Here is a 17,296-nt window from a genome sequence, read left to right on the forward strand (position 1 = left end):
AAATGTATCGTTAAATCTGATGTGAATGAATACAATTGTATGAAGGATGTGCAATGCAAAACATTGCATTTATGATGAGATCCGTATCAATTCCATCCACAAAGTGACTAAGTCATTCTATAAGGTCGAGCACAAACAACAAAGCAGATTAATACGCGAATCCAGCCAGACTCACGAAGGCCACGGCTGCTAATTACCAAATATCAATTACTTATGCTTGAACGACTTTGTTGAGAAAAACACGGGTACCCCGAGGAAAAACCATCGAATTGTTCTCAGTGAGTGCGGTACCCGACGGGACATCTGTACGCTGTACCGTGATAATGGTTCAGACCCAATTTGCTATGCTTATTTAGAAAAGTGGTCCTCGTTCAGGTAGATAATGGACTGGCCATGTGGATGTCCCCAAGGGACCTGACCAGGCTCGGCCCAGCCAGATACAACATTTTCTATGCCAAGTGGAATAAAATAACAGAGGGGCTCACAGCATTACTCCTAATCCGCTCCAAGGCCCGAGGAAACTGAAAATTCAGAATCAAATTTCACATGGCTTTCAGATCGAATGTTCTACACGCTGGTACAGATGTTATTGTTAGAAACACAGCTCTGGCCAGATAAACCAGACTGTAAATGGTGATGAAATCTTAATAATAGCTGATTCAATGAAAATATCCACGGTGTCCGAGCAAAGATAAAATTATTTTATTCGCAATATCGCTCATGCATAACTAATTTCGGTTGTCGTATTCGCAGTTAATCTGGTAAATTGAAGGGGTGGCGGATGGTTACATAATACGCTGTTACCCCTGCTGCCTGCCTGAACAACTGCAAAAGTCATCCCTACGATTAGTTATGCATGAGCGAAATCGCGTACGAATAAAATATTTTGTGTCTGATTGGAGACCGTGACTATACTCGAATGTAAATTGAATAACGAAGACCTATAGATGTACATGTTAGCCTTTGTGTTCGAAGGAATTCACATGCGCCAGTTGGTAAATGATTTTCAATGTCGCCTAAAAGTTTAACGGCCTGTCCGAAGTTTCTAAATGTGGCATTAAAGATGAGTCTGTAGTTTTATTTGAAATACGTAAAGAAACTTCAAAGTGGCTCCATTACGACCAAGTAGAATGAAGCTGTACATCTATGAATATGACTAGAGTTCTCACTCCGTCCAGCTGCGCCGATCAAGAAAAAAACTGCTCCATTCTGTGTTATCCGCACCGGGAGTGATTATTTTCCTGTCCGTCTGCTATCAACCCAAGGTCTGCTTACGGCGGTTTTTTGAGCTGCGGGCTGCGAGAAGTCCGGCTGTGGAAACTAACCGCCATGCGACATTATCCCGGAGGTATAGCCATTTTTTATCGCATCATTATGTCAAATCTTTACGAGACTATACCCTGTAAGGAAAATACCATAGGCAAAACGTATTCAAGGTTCAACAACGGTCTCTTTCTGGCTCCATCACATTTTCAAAAGATTATAGCAAAATATCCTTCGTGGTATTTACCGTCAGTGACCATTGGTATTGCGAATGATTTACTTTGTTTAAATGTTTGGCAAGCAGAAATATATTCTTTTTCGTTTAGAAGTGGTTGGTCAGTTTGTAGGGCGATGTTACAAGGACTGTTATTACATCTGTAATTCATAGATCTATCATAGTAAACAAACCGGTTTTGATGGTGATCGAATTGATGACAGCTTCCAGCTTCTGCCTTCATCTCAAACGGCACGAGGTTGACAGTATCAATGGACCGTTATCATGACTCAAGTAACGGTTTTACTATTAAGTTAATGAGCTATTTTCTCTCATTCTGTCGAAGGTGACAATGGGAAGAGAAGCAATGATAATATTATATTGATGGCGCATCAAAGCTTTCCTTGCTGCCCAATTGTTCCGCTTCTTGTCGACCTGGTTCATTTATCCACGGTTGTTACTTGCCTCACGTTAACCAGAGTCTACAATAGGCTGCGATAGCGAATGAACTCTGCAGGCAGTTTGCCTCTTCTTGAGGTGAAATCTACTACACAAACGGTGGCAAAATGAACCACCACCATGCGACCGAAACCTATATCGCGGGCAACGCCATGATTTTTCTCATAAAAAGGAAAATTCCTGAGGGCTCCCCATTGAAAGCGCGAATTGAAAGTTCATTAGAAACTTGGGAGTGTACCCCCGGGAGTTTCACACCTACGTGCGGCATGAACAAAGCGTGGTTGATAATCGTAGGAAACCTGTGAGGCAGGCCGGGGGCAAGTTGCGTCGATCCCTCCCAAACCGCTCCGTAATCCCTCACCAGCTTGGGTCCAGGCATCGCCACTGGCTAATTAATTACCTTCGGTACTTTGATCCGGGCGTCTATTTCTGCCCGCTAATTTCAATGGGAAGAAATGACGGCAACTCAAAGCCAGAGGTGACTGCACAAATAGCGAGAGATTGGTGAGCTGGATGCGAGAAATCTAGATACCTACCCCGGGCGGCAGTGTTTTGCTGGTTAACTCGGATGACGTTACATTGTCTTAGGCGATTCGTGTTAGGGCGTGTGTGTGCATTACATTCTTCTCATACTGTGGATATTTCTGGCTGGATGCATTAGAGCGTCTCCATGAAGCTTTCAGGTACGTACTGGTCAATTTCTGTTGCTAGTCATTTTAAAATTCAGTTGTAGGCCTATGCTGGACAGGCACGTGGACTGGGTCATGTTTTTTCTGAAATGATCGTTCGGGCTGAAATTTTCTGCTACTGCAGAAACGAACATCAATGATCAAGAGAGATGTTTGATACGAAAGAAATACGCCGTTTGCTGATTGGAAAAAAATCAACAAAATGTGGTCCGATATGAATTTCGGTAATCAACGTACACCCTCTGGCACGTTACAGCACATTAGGCCCTGTCGCGACTGGAGATGGTTGTCTACGTCTGGACTCTCATCGCGATGTCTTTCAGAGCATGGATTGATAGAGAATGAATTACATACAAAGTCAGAAGTACGGGTAGTCCTGTCGTGTTCGGCTTACCATCGTCGGTACAACACTGAATCCTTTGAGTTATGAAAGCTAACTTTAATAAGATAAAGTCACGATGAATCGTGATATGAATAAGTACCCACCCAATGCTTGCTCTGTAGTGGCGTTAATATTGTCATCTTGTCAACTAAGTGACATCGACGATAATTGGGCATTAGCGCCGTCGTCTGCTAAGCATTGTAATCCACCATCATCAATTGCTCTCCGTGCCTCGCCTTTTGACATCTGAGCCCCACTTAATTATATATATCCATCAATCTATTGATGTCAGTAGCACGATTGTCACGTTAATGGCGGCGCTAATCCGTTAGGTGGGCAGCGCGAGGTGGGTTTGTTGACATTGTCGTTGCCGACCCTGCATGTCGTCTGGTCATAAATCTCAATTTCAATTTCATCTATTGTGAGAAAGCGGTCATGGCAGATTGATTGAAATCAACTAGATAAGCTTATCATCCAGTTCGTTGGCGCACAAATTATAATTTGACACTTTTTCTTTTGGTCACTCTATGCCGGGGGTAGATGCTCCGAAATGTCGGTTGCCAATCGTCAGTACAGCTGCGGATCTTCCCCGAGGACTGGCTGTTTTTGCGGTTGTATTTTTAGCAATGTTTTCCCAATGGATCGAGTTTCCGAAGGACAGGAAAAGGTTGTGATGACACCATTCAGTCGCCTGCTCAAACTGAACACAATAATTATTGGGGCGTTCACAAGGGATACGGAATTTAGGGACAAATATTTGCTATTGTCTGCCCAGTGGTGTAGCCAGATTCCCTCAAACGATCTGGAAGAGGTGTTTTGGTCTACACTGTAACTCACACTGCTTCGTTTTTATCTTGAGAAGGAAAACCTGCAGTGGTCTTCAGTTTTATTCCCGATATATATACATGCAGAGATTTTACGATTTAATCATAACTGAATGCTGTTGACTTGCTCCCAGAGTGACCACTGTCCTCATCTTAAACAGGCCATTGGCCAAGACTCGATCACATCATGAATTATACACCTGTAGTCAACGGGAATTCAGATTGTCCATCTTCAGTTTCCGCCGCACTAAGTCTATACTTCATTACTTACCACGAGGCCAAGCTGAAACACGAAGTCGTATCTATCGGACAATGACCATATTCGTCAGATCTGTACCGCTTCATGGATATTCAGAATGGTCTTCGTTTGAACTAGAGTATATGTGGTTGCTGGTAAAAAAGCAACAAAAATGTGTGAATTGTGAAATTAATTGAAGTTATTGGTGTAAGAAGGTTTCGTTGATGTTTGGGTGTTACATAATCTGGATTAGTGGCACAACATCCTGTTAGGTTACTATCGACATCTTTGATTGGGGGGGGGGGGGGGGGGGGTAAAAATGTGACAGTTTATGCTCGTCCTGTCAGCAGTTCCAGTCGTTCGAAAGATTATACACCGATTGGACGTGACACCCCAGGACTTCTCTGAAGTAACCTTGCTGTGTGTTACTATGCATTCTGAGCTAAATTGAAAACGTGAAACGAACTATTATCTTTAGATCTATCATAACTTGCATTTAGGTTCGCCCAGAGTATATCAATGCATATGTTACTTAAGTTACCTATGTGACGAATCTTAGATGGGAACTAGGCCTGTTTGTTCACCCATTCGAACCGTTGTGCCTTTAGGATATGTACCATACAATTACTGACAGATCGTGGCCAACAAGGCCCAAGGGTAACCGGGTATTTCTTGTAGTGGGTCCGGGGCGTTTGACGACAGTACCTCCGCGTAGAGCTAGTTAGGCTGACGGCAGCGACCTAAACCCAGCTTTTCATTCACGTAGCTTCCTGGCGTTTTAAAATCCTCCCAGTTCTCCTGGGCTATCGTGAGCGATATCAAGTTGTTTGCGTTTCCATTGATTGTCTGAAAACTCCGGTCATTGTTGTGGATGGTTTTGTTCTCGGGTAGATCGTGCAGAAAATCTCAGAGAGGAGAGTGACTTCCTTTTCAGGGCATCAACACTGTGTTCATATCTATCCCAGTTCGTGAAACTTCCCATTTGGGCAGAATCCGATGAAGTGCTAAGAACTGCCGTATTCTCATATTTCTTCGTATTTCTTCGTATTGTTGTTAATTATGTGGAATTAATTCTCATTGGATTATTCCTGTTCTTGCTCAGGCTGTGACAAAGTGACATTAAGCTTGTTGGACTACTCTCGATACATTATATACCGTAAGTTGATCGTTCATGCTGCCGTGATTATCATTTACCATTGTGATAAAATGTGACCTGATAGACTAACCGTGCCAGCCTCTATGTTACTGGAAAATGCATTGACAGGAATAAGTATCGCGTATGAGTTACGCCTCTGGATCAGTGATGAGTAATGGGCTCAAGGTACGGTGTGTGCATTTTTTATAAGTGTGCCATCACGTCTATATCGTCTATATCCGATACTTGCACAAGCATTCACGAGATGTTCTCTGTGCACAGTCCATGTAACCTGCCGCATCGGGAAGAGGTTACTAGCGGGCGTCGAACCTTCGACTTTCCGTTCACAAGGTGGACGCCTAAACCAGTTACTCTTTACTCTTCCTTAGTGACAGAATTGTGGTCCTTCATTCCAGAGGTCTCAAGGTTATCAGCCAGCACGAGCACCCTAAAACAGTTAAAGTGAAAGTTTAATTTCCAAACGTTGGCCTCATTTTGATGGAATTAGAGACTCGAGAATTGTCCGTGCTCAGCAGGGGTAAACAATGCCTACTGTTTCTGTTGGGCACTCGAGGTCATTGGTCAAGGTTGTGTTGGATAGAAAATGAGGGTTGATTAGTGTCTAAGGAGGTTACTGCAATTAACCATCACTTTAGTCAAACGCGTCATTAGTACGCCTCCGGTCCTGTGCCCTTTAGCAAGTCATATACTGGTAGATTATATTCCACATCTGCCAACGTTTGGTCAGAAGATATTGTTCAGTTTGAATTTTTTGATAAGTGAACTTTCTTTTATGACTGCAATTCAAATCAAGAATCTCTCGCTGGAATACTTCAGAATTCTGTGTGGAACCAAGAAATTGCTTCACATCATGACATGTTTCTCTGTTCTCACTGGAAATCTGTACGTTCAACTATACAAGCTTCTTCTGGCAGGCTTGTTCCAATTACCATTCCCTGAAACTGTATTCTTGTGCGGAAAATACCACGCAACAGTTATTTCTCTTTGCAAAAATCTATGTGTGTCGGCAAATAAACTGTTAATTTCGTTGTTTTTCAGGCCTCAAATTCGGAATGCAAAGCGTGTTCGACCTGATAGAGGAGTTCGAATGTGAACTCTGCAACGTGAAGTTCCCGAGACTCTACACCCTCCAGAGACATCGCATGTCCAAGCAGCATCAGCTGAGAGAGGCCAGACTGCAGGTGAAGAAGATGGAGAGGGTCATTCAGGACAACACCGACTCGGATTCTATCTCGGACGCTTCCGACCAGTTTAGTGTAGGTTTATAGCCGCCCGTATATTCACGGTCTCCGATCAAAGACAAAATTATTTTATTCGTACGCGATTTTGCTCATGCATAACTAATCGTGGTTATTACTTTTGCAGTTGTTCAGGCAGGAAGTAGGGGTAACAGCGTATTATGTAATCACCCGCCACCCCTTCCATTTGCCAGATTAACTGCGAATACGACAACCAAAATTAGTTATGCATGAGCGATATCTCGTACGAATAAAACAAAATTTCTTTGATCGTACACCGTGGTATTATGGTTTTTGGAATTCAAACGCAGCATTTCTAATTGAACCTTTCATCAAGGGTTTGGCTTACGGTTTCGAAATCAAACACTAATGTGTATACTTGAAAATGCTCCACTGAGATGTTCGAGTCTGTCACCTGTATACTCTGACAACGTTCCCCAACACCAGACCAGGGTTTAATTGTCTGCAACAACAAACGACCGCTGGATTCTGAGTCGGCCCTCCGCGAAGACGCGTCTCAATAGTTGCAGGTGTTTTGACCAGATGACATCTTCGTAATAATGAAGCCAAACTCTCTCCTTTCATGATAACGAACTAACATCGCATCACAAGCAAATGCAACTTAGAGGAAGTAACGTGTGGTTGCCTGTCTTAATCCTGGTCATGCCTCGTACCATTATCCGGTAAGGGACACGACGCCACTGGTCTCACAATACATCAGTCAGTCTCAAGTACGTGCAGTGACAACATTATGCAAAGAGTCATTGTGAAGACTTCCGTTTCGGGATGAAAACCTCTCAATAGTGATTGCATCGGTGGATTTCAACCAACGGAAACGTACTAGTAGTCGGAGTCTGACCTCACAGCTAGAGTTGGCAAACTTTTGTCGGCACGTTCAATGCTCCGTGGCAGAAGTTTAACAGAAAAGGGTCTATGTTTTGCCCCCTCGCCACCTTTGAAAATCTACGCTCCCACTGCAGATAAACTCGCACGTTGCAGCACCAAGAAGAGGTAAATCGCCGTGGGCCATCAGTCCGACTGCCTGAGTAACGGTTTTTTGTCCTTCTCATATTTTCCCGAAAGCTTGGATCCCAAGGAGCTTTTTTTGAGAGTGAAAAACTTCAACGGGGTGCATATTTGTGTTGACTGAAAATAACCCTACAAGGTTTTCTAGAATACATGTGCTTAGAAATGGATTCAATTATAATTTTTTTATTTCGAGAAAAAAGCTAAAAATATTTGAGAGCAAGGAATTCGAACTTTGGTAAAACGCGTAGTCCGCCAAGGGATTACTCATGCTGGTTAGAATCAGTCACCTGCCTTTCCCCTACTAATTACCGAGACACAGCAGTGATATCTATTACACAAACCGCTGGAAGGGGAGGCCAAGAATATGTGATATTCCAAACCCTCCATCCTCGTGACACCCCGAGCTATAGTGTGTCATAAAACACATGTCATGGAGGCAAGGTTCAAGGCTGTAATGCTCTGAATCATCGCAGAGTTTAATGTGCAATATAAAGAATACATCTGATATGAGAGATCGTTGGAAATACACGAGAACCACTGGCATCATTATCGGGAGGGTCATTGTTCTGTGTGATACGAGTGCCTTTATAGTGAAAGACACTTTCCTGTATTTTCTTAACCGGAACATAATCCCCACAGTGCTTTCATATGAAGCAAGCATCCCTGTATTGTCATCGCCATAACAATATCGCCTATGAAGTGTTCTCAAAAACCACACTTCTGTAATTACTTCAGCTATTTATCTCCACAAAACGCCTTCATTTTTGTAGTCTTCACCTAAATGATATCTTTAATGCCTTTATATGAACCACATATATATTCTTGTATCATTTCCCCATCTTGGCCATCCTCTAGAAACCAACACAAGGGTTAAAATAGTCATCTCTTGCTTCTCTCCCCTCTACCAGGTGGCATCTCGTGACATCGCGAAGAGACAGAAGATGGAATCGGACGAGCCAATCTCCGAGGACGAAGGTAGGCAACAAAAACATGTAAACCCTGTTACTTCCGCCTGCCTTTCCCTCTCTGCTGCTGCTGGCTTGCTCAGAGCGATGCCCAATCACCGCGCAGGGTTCCTTGCGCATTGTGTGTGTCGCTTGTGGCGTTGACGTTGTGTTAATTTATGCAATGTTCGTTGCTACCGCTAATGCATGCATTGTCAATGGTGGCATCGTGATAGTGCTGTTTTCGCCAATGTTTTTTCGTGCTCATCGACATAACTGCCTCATTGCGATTACTAGCATATTGTCGTACATGTGTGGTCACTGCAAAATACTCCACTTGTGCTGGTTACTGTAAAAGACTTCGATACCTATCCAACATATCCGTCGAAAGCCAGTGACTTCGGGAGCTCTTCTATATTTTCCATAATACCGTTTTTTAATCTGCTGAAAACAACTCCAAAGATTCACTAAATAAAAGTCGTTTGGCAGGTATCACGATTCTTCTGATTTGAATAAAGAGGGTAAAAAAGGCCACCTTGAAGGTTTGGGGCTCATCCATGAGATCCTCTAGGGGGACATTTTTCCCGTGATCATGCCATGCGATGATTGCATGCGAAGTTCATGTCCGTATTCTCAATTTCAGACATCGTCATAGTAAACGAAGACGGCGACTGCACATCGGACAGGAACCCATTCCGCTGCGAACTCTGCGACAAATACTTCACCCGAAAGGATCACCTCCAGAAGCACACTAAATCAAACCATCACCAATTGCACCAGACAAAACTCAAGTTGCAGGAAATGGAGCGGTCACTTTCCGAAGCACCGTCGCCGGATCATTTTCTCACAAGGTATTGCAGAGAGTAGCCTAATCATGGTCTGAGATCAAGGACAAAATATTTCATTCGTACGCGATATCGCTCATGCATATCTTATGTACATTATCAAATAAAGATTAATCCACACTTGACACAAATGTATTATGTATTATACTATGATATTATACGAAATACTGTTTGAATTTCAGGCACGAGTCTGAGAGAGCGTACGAGAGCACGTTGCAGCGCCTCCCCGATGACCGGTTCTCAAGCAATAGCAGCAGTCCCCGGGATGCATTCACGTACACCTTGGTGAGGGAGAACAGCGAACCGAAAGATATGAGAGTTCGAGATACCGGCTCAGACAGAGACGCTAAAGAAGTGAGTGGTCGATGGCGATCGCGTGGTGTTTTCATCATGTTCATTTGAAATAAGCCCAACTACACGGTCTCCGATCAAACACAAAATCATGCATAACAAATTTTGTTTGTCGTATTCGCAGTTAATCTGGCAAATTGAAGGGGTGGCGGGTGATTTCATAATACGCTGTTACCCCTGCTGCCTGCCTGAACAACTGCAACAGTAATCACCACGATTAGTTATGCATGAGCGAAATCGCGTACGAATCAAATAATTTGTCTTTTTATTTCCAAAAGCTCGGCGGGTCGAACTCCAAATCACTTGATGATTCGATCTGAGATCCAATTTCGAAGACGATATGTGCCTCTAGCAGAATAACAACACTTGCCACCTCGTCTTGACAATATTTCTGATATGATCTGGTTTAAAGCTCAGACTGATCATTTTTCTTGTGTGATAGAATCAACCACCTACACAATCTGTCTTTGTCAAACGAAAATTCCTACACACCCATCGGCATGACCTTGAGTATAAATTTGATCTCCTTGGGCGCTTTGAAGAAATTAATCAGATCTCTCACATGCGTCTGAACCTCTTGTGGCAAGCCAGTATCTTTCAGCTAAATGCAAGAAGGTGTTCTGCAATAACAGATCGCCTTTCGGAGACAAGTGGATACCGTGTCGATACTGCCTGGAGGCGGGATAACCGGGGGTCGCCTCGGGACATGCAGTGGGAACCCCGGAAAGATGCTTTAGCTCATTTGCTCTCCTTGGTATTGTCCGCAACAGAAGCTTATTCTCGTCAAGTGGGTGGGCCCGCGGGTCGTGCCTTCAAGGGATCTCTCAAGGGCATGGGTCCCGTGGTCGATCACATTAATTTGATATGATTTGATTTAATTATGATTGATGCACAATTGCCCCTCTGGTGATGTTAATAGTAACATACTGGTCAGCGAACGCACCCGACGCAGGAGTTCTGTATTTTCAAGACTATAGATAACATTGGGTGAGTTTAAGGGCTTGCTGCCAGTGATAATGTCGGGTATGGAGCTGTTCGGCAAGCCGGGCTTGGCCAACTGGTATGATTTTCAGTGCTGTTCGGCGAGTGGCTTTCCTAATGATACTATCGTGTTCGGCGAGCGACTCACCAAATATCGCCAGCCTTAAACGAATGAGGAGAGCAGTGCTGCCCTCCTCTCAATCACCCCTTTGCCTCCAGAAGAAACAAACACACGCCGTAAGTTTGAGCGTGTGGAAGAATCAAAGTGCTCTTCTCTACAGTTTTGATCAGCGACCGGTCAGTGGACAAGCATTTGGTGAAAAGCAGTATGTGTGCATCATCTGCTGTAAAAATCAGACAACGATTTGGTACCGTGTCGCTTCTGATAAACATCACTTGATTCCTTTCCAGAGCCTAGATCTCCAGTCGAACATAGAGAGGATGATCCCCGGGTCTGTCTACAATACGGTCGAGCGAGACCACCAGCGCCCTGAACGTGAATGCCAGCGGCCTGAACGTGATTACCAGCGCCTTGATCGCGACTACCAAGGCCCAGAACTTAACTACCACCATCCGGCAAATGACAAAGACTACCAGCAAACTAGCATAGATGATAGAGACTTCCAGCGTCTTGGTAACAACGGCCACTACCATCTGGGGGTAACTGAGCGCGACTACAACAATCCCGAGCGAAACTTCCAGCGGCCCGAACGGGAGTTTTCCAGGCAAGAGATGACCATCGCCGAGACAGAGGTCTTGAAACAGCCTCCTTCCAACGTCTCTATCAAGCAAGAGGTGGATGATGATGACAGAAGTTCTGGTAGGACGATTATTTCTGTGTTTCCTCTGTCTCTTTTATTGCAGATCCACCGAGTCCACCAGTGGTCAAGGTTGGTTGACTGGTCAATAGAAAAGTGCATGAGATATGTTTGTTTGTATGTTGGCTTGCTTGAGATAACAAGCCATGTCCACTGCTTCGCAACACGAGCGAAAATCATTATCAGAGATCAGCATAAGTATGATACCACAAATGGCGCCACATGGTGGCAAGCAGGGGTATCATCCTCCTGGCCAGGTTAATCCACACCCAGATGTCCCTTTAGCACTACAGGAGGAACGATGTAGTCAGACATAACCATGCACCAACAAAATTATTCATCACAGCAGACTCTTATGCTAATATTCTCTAACTCGTTGGGGGAAAAAACGGTGTCGCTGCGGGAGTTAGGCATATTAAGATGTCCATAATGATTTAATTGTCTGGAGAGTGCAAGTCCCGTGGGAGATAAAGGTCTGCAGAATCACCCTCGGGGATTCTCCGCAGCCGCTCTCGAACGCACACTTCTTTCTCTCCAAAAAATGCAAAATTACCTATTGAATTTGAGGGACTGGGGGAGCTATGCTCTTTGGTATCTCCTAAGGGTACGGGTACGCTCCAAGCAAACAAGCTCTTGTCTATCGAAATGAAACTCCACCCGGAAAGAATAATGAATCGGAGGGACTAGGGGCGATCTTGGTATCTTTCTCTTAACAGTGTCCGCTTTTCCTTTAAAGACAACGGTTGGGAGGCCAGAGGGGAAACATCGAAATTATATTTTTGGTGCAGATGCCATTTCTTTGTTACACCTTCGAGGGACAGCGCGTCTTGCCTTTTTACACGATGGAATATGAGTATCTAACATGTCCAGTTCATTGTAATCGTAAGATGTAAAATTGACCATTCGTTGTCGGCTTTCACCTTTTTGTATGTTTGTACAGTTGATGTTGATGCAAATGTTTACATGTTTACATGTTTGCCTCGAGATAAACGATGATAAAGGAACTTATATTCTTGTCACTACACGAATTCCGCGGTAGAAGTTGACTTACATCTATCTCTATACGATGCAAAATCCCCCCCCTCCCCACCCCCAAAAAAACTCACACGATTTGGGTAAGATGCCCTACCGAGGTAAGAGTTGGTTGTAACACTGGCCAATTTCCGATGCATTCCTTCCTCTTGTGCTCCGTCTTTCCATCACACAACCTATTTGCATAATTGTGTTTTTTGTCAGATCGCTGCAGGGTCTGATGCGTGCGACTCCATTCGTGTTAACTTAGCGACGCATTCTCAGGTGGCGCGCAATGTCGCCATGTTGACATCAGATATTATCTCCTTGGGGTTCCATTCCAATATTCAAAGCGGTGATGATACTGAACCAGGGTGTCCGATCAAAAGACAAAATTACTTTATTCGTACGAGATATCGCTCATGCATAACCAATTTCGGTTGTCGTATTCGCAGTTAATCTGGCAAATGGAAGGGGTGACGGGTGATTACATAATACGCTGCTACCCCGACTGCCTGCCTGAACAACTGCAAAAATAATCACCACGATAAGTACGACTGAGCTGTGTCACGAAAAGCCACCAGGTGCCGCTAAAGGCAGAACGTATTCAATCTCCATGCATAATAAATTCTACATCAAATATGTTATCGGGAATGCTACTGGTTGTTCGGGAGAACGTGAGATGTAACCTCGCTGCTGATTGGATAAAAATGATTCGATTCTCGCGCATTATCGAGATGGGCGCCCATTATGTTGTTGACTTGATTGCGCAAATATTCATGCAAATTTAAAAGCATGACTAGAGGAAGCACACTGCATCCCACACTATGATAAAGTGCAGCCTTTGCGCAATCTACTCGACACTGCGTATGTGAATGATAAAACAAGAGAATCTTTGGAGAAAGATCGATGCAGTGAGCATCAACCATCAGGGAAAGATGCGTTCGATTTTGATTCTCTGAAATATACACATACCACGATCGGTATTTGGTCTATAGTTGAAACTGAATAAGTTCCGCAGAGGCATACATTTCTCAAATTCGGGTTGAGGCAACCCCTTCCCCTCTCAAATCCCATGTGGTCGCTTTATAGGTTGTATAGCCTGCAGGGGGCCTCGAGAGGTTTTTTTAGAGAAATGACAAACCTCTAAATGTTTTTGGGTTCGTGAAAAACCTCTGCGTGTTGCAAATTTGTGTTAGCTGAAAAAAGAGCTTTTTCTACATGTAAGAGTGCATGTACGGCTATCTCACCCACTTGGTAATTTTTATCTGCTACATTGATGCTAATGGAACGAATTCGATAAAAGCAACACATGGAGGCGAAAGGGCAAAATTACACTTGTTCTATGGGCTAGTTGTTACAATGTACCTCCGTTAAGGTGTCGGGTCTGGCAAAACGGGAGTATCCTTTTTTAAATGCGTTCGGAACTTAATACATGTAGTTGTTTTGCATACTTTAAAATGTCGCTCCGGACAGACTTGAGAGAGTTTCCCTGCCAAAGGCATCTTTAACCATCCTCTGGGTCAGCTTTTGTGGGCCTTAAAATTCGCCACCCAATCTTTCATCATGTGAGTGACATGCAAATTGCTGACAAACCAGAGAAGCCAATAGTAAGTCGTATATTTCATCACTATGCTAATTACAATCTGATGACCAACCAACCAGCTTGCAGCATGACTGGGAAAAAAGCAATTTCCTCCTCATTGGTTTCCATTTTCTGCTTTGTCTTGAGGTCATTTTCTGGAAGGGACGAAATTACCCGGGACTACTGCGTGAATGTGTACGGACCTAGCTTCCCCCAGGGTGTTTTTGTCTTCCATGGAAGAACCCACCGCTCACCTGAAGAACCTACAAAAACTTAGCGAATTGAGGATTGAAATAATTGAGATTGAACCGCCGCTGGGCTTATCGCCCGTGGATGGGATGCCAGCAATGAAATGATAAAGGAAGCGAAAGTTGACATTGTTGGGCCTCGTGGAGATAGGGAGAAGGAAGCGATTACAGTGTCTAAAGCTATTTCTGTAACATTATCAAAAGTTGCAAAAAGTGTCAACTGTACTTAAATGTTTTTTTCTGGTCTAGGCCTGCTTCCCTCGAGCATCCAACAACTTATTATTCTGAAATCAATGGAAACGAGATGTTGAGGAAAGTTTATTCCGATTCATCTGCTGCGGGGTAGGAAATTAGTTTAAGAAAATACACGATCTGGTTGGGTATTTTTGCTGTGCCCAAGGTAAATTCTTGTCGATACAGTTTCGCCTGAAAATAAGCTTAATTCCCATTTTGCCAATTCCACATTTGTGTAAAAACAAGAAATAAAAAAGGAAGTGTGTCAGTTTGACACGAATAATCGCCGTCCGAGGCTTGTACGTAGTGTTATATCGATTTGCTTGGGGCGTCATGGGCTGTTAAAGCGGTGGGATTTAAGCCCAAGGGTGGGCACCATTCCTTTTTGTCACTTAGCAAAACCGTCCTATACGACTGGTACCACAGAAATCAATCAGGGTTGGCTGAATCTTAGTTTTTTTCGTTACAATCATCGGAAATAAATCTTATTGATAGAACTTACCAGAAAAACGACAGAATTTGCTCTCGGCCTTAGATGCTGCTGCCCTCTTGTGGTTAACATCTTCTGAGGACATGGGAAGACATTGGGTCGATGGATGCTTCATGTCCTGTCGGCAAAATAGGCCTTGTGTTGATTAATTGAGAAACAGTTCTGAAGAAAACCAACTATCTAGAAATACCACTTTCAAACACGGCATTTGTACCTACAGACGTCGCCATGGAAACGGGATCTCGCGCGAAAAACAAAATTGCCCGCGGGCATTACCCGGAAGTCAAAACCCTCTGCGACGCCAACCTGGCTTAGTAAGATTATAAACAGCCGCGTAGAGTCGGCCGCTGTTGTCTGAGTGTATGTATCAAAGTCGTGGAGGAGGAGTCTCGTTAAAGCAGTAACCTGCGTGATTTTGGGGGGTAAGTTCACTTAATGTCGAATATTTCGTAACGCAATATCATCGTATCCACCATTGAAGCTACTTGTGCGTGGTTTAGTCGTCGTGATAAAAGTCTATGTCTATCTATATGTATACACCATTTCGTTCCCTGGCGTGTTATAAGTACTAAAGTAAGACCCTGTAGTAATCAATCGGATGATATCAAATCTTATAGGAGAAGCTGTGCAGCTTGATTCCATTTAGTGCTTGTGTGAGGAGAGAGCACGTTCATTATTCGTGGGGCGTTTGATCGGTTCGCACTGTTCTGTCGGAGGCGGAGCGACTGGCAATAGTCATCGGGACCATTTCCACGATATCAGGGACTCACTGACCAAATACTTAGGCAAAGTTTGTGGTGACGATTCCTTCTTTCGACGTCGTTAAATTCGTCTCCGATATTTCCGATGCATGGTAGTATATCCAACATGGTGGATTCGAAAATGCCCAGTGAAACATGTGAGTAGTCAGTCCATTATGCCTGTGTCTATGAGTGTCTCTCCTGATGACTTATTCGTTCTGCACGTCTTACGCACACATGTATACTTGCCTGTTTGTTAACCATACGTAGGCTTGTCTTCCTAGATCCGATAAATTACGCATATTCGTTAACTTTTTGCTTCGACACCAAATCTCGGTTTTGTGCCGGTCGATTTCAGCGCTTTCCTTTTTCAGATCATCCACAAGAAACATTTCGGAAGTCGGCTGATCCGTCATATTTGACGAGTTTAATCTGTTTTGACATCAAAATATTCAAAAACCGACAGTGTAGCAAGTATTTTTAATTTGAAACATGTTGGAGTGTTGCAACTTTAAGCTGTTAGCGCTGGCATGAAACCGTCAGAGGAGGCAGTATATTCCGTCATCGGCCATTTTGGTTGACGCTCTGCTGGATCGGTTTCCTACACAAAGATTACAACAGTCAATTCTGAAGTACTCATCAATTATCAACGGATCTAAGATTGAAGAAGCAGAAACGATTCTCAGTGAAATAAAATGTTTGTCCCGTAGCGCCGCTGCAAGAGATTGAACGGAATTGCATAATATAGTTGTGTAGTGTTTCCTGATCGTGATGGAAACCTTTGTGTGAAATGTCTTTCTTTTCTTAAACCATAGTCTGCAGTAGCTTGGTTTAATTGGGTACTTTTGCCTCTTTATTGAATTAAAGTTATCCTTGTTGAACAAAGGGTGAGGGAGGTATTTTTCGTTTGCATGAAACTCCTATTGATTCCCGTCGAAGTTTGTCTTCTGGCACTCAAAGTATAAAAAGCTCACACTCTTAGAAATAAAGGTTTTGGGCTGTTAAAAAACCTCTTATGGTTTTCCGCCAAACACAAATATGCATCTCGTAGAAGGTTTTCAGCGAAGTTAAAAACCCTTGGCGGTATTTCGCAATCTCAAAAGCCATTTGGGATTTTTAGTCCTTTTACCTCTACCGGATGCATACTTGTGTTCGCAGAAGTTCAAATACCTTTTTTTTCTAAGAGAGCATGTGTCGTTTGTTCATCATAATTGCTAGTCTCGCCAAAATATAAAATGAATAAGCTGAGCCTAGGTCGCGATCATAGAGTTCACGTTTTCACATGTAACGTGTCACTTCTCACTTTTCATGCCTGACACGAAGAACGAACATGTCATTTCCAAAGAGCGGGCTACATACGATTTACGATGTCACTTTTCACACTTACGTCGTATTTTCAAGCCGAAGTCAGTTGACTCGTGAAACATGGCAAGTGACCACGTGAGTCCTATATAACTCCGGCCTAATACACACTCTGATGAGGTGTTACGAACCGTTACCGTGTTACCAAAACAACATTTTTGTCAACGCTCTGCAGAAACCATTTGATACTCTTTA

The 17,296-nt window shown here is 43.5% G+C and overlaps 1 protein-coding gene across 1 annotated transcript in view; it reads left to right on the forward strand.

Annotated features, from left to right (window-relative positions):
- Positions 1-9,013: 9,013 nt before the first annotated feature.
- LOC135496092 (uncharacterized) overlaps positions 9,014-17,296 on the forward strand; it is a 53,545-nt gene continuing 45,262 nt past the window's right edge. The window contains exons 1-3 of the mRNA XM_064785217.1: positions 9,014-9,287; positions 9,464-9,635; positions 11,025-11,433. Of these exons, the coding sequence (XP_064641287.1) occupies positions 9,058-9,287; positions 9,464-9,635; positions 11,025-11,433 (811 nt within the window). The 5' untranslated portion in view covers positions 9,014-9,057. The remainder of the gene's footprint in view (positions 9,288-9,463; positions 9,636-11,024; positions 11,434-17,296) is intronic.

The sequence above is a fragment of the Lineus longissimus genome, chromosome 11 (genome assembly GCF_910592395.1).
Source record: "Lineus longissimus chromosome 11, tnLinLong1.2, whole genome shotgun sequence".
In the NCBI taxonomy this organism is placed as follows: domain Eukaryota; kingdom Metazoa; phylum Nemertea; class Pilidiophora; order Heteronemertea; family Lineidae; genus Lineus; species Lineus longissimus.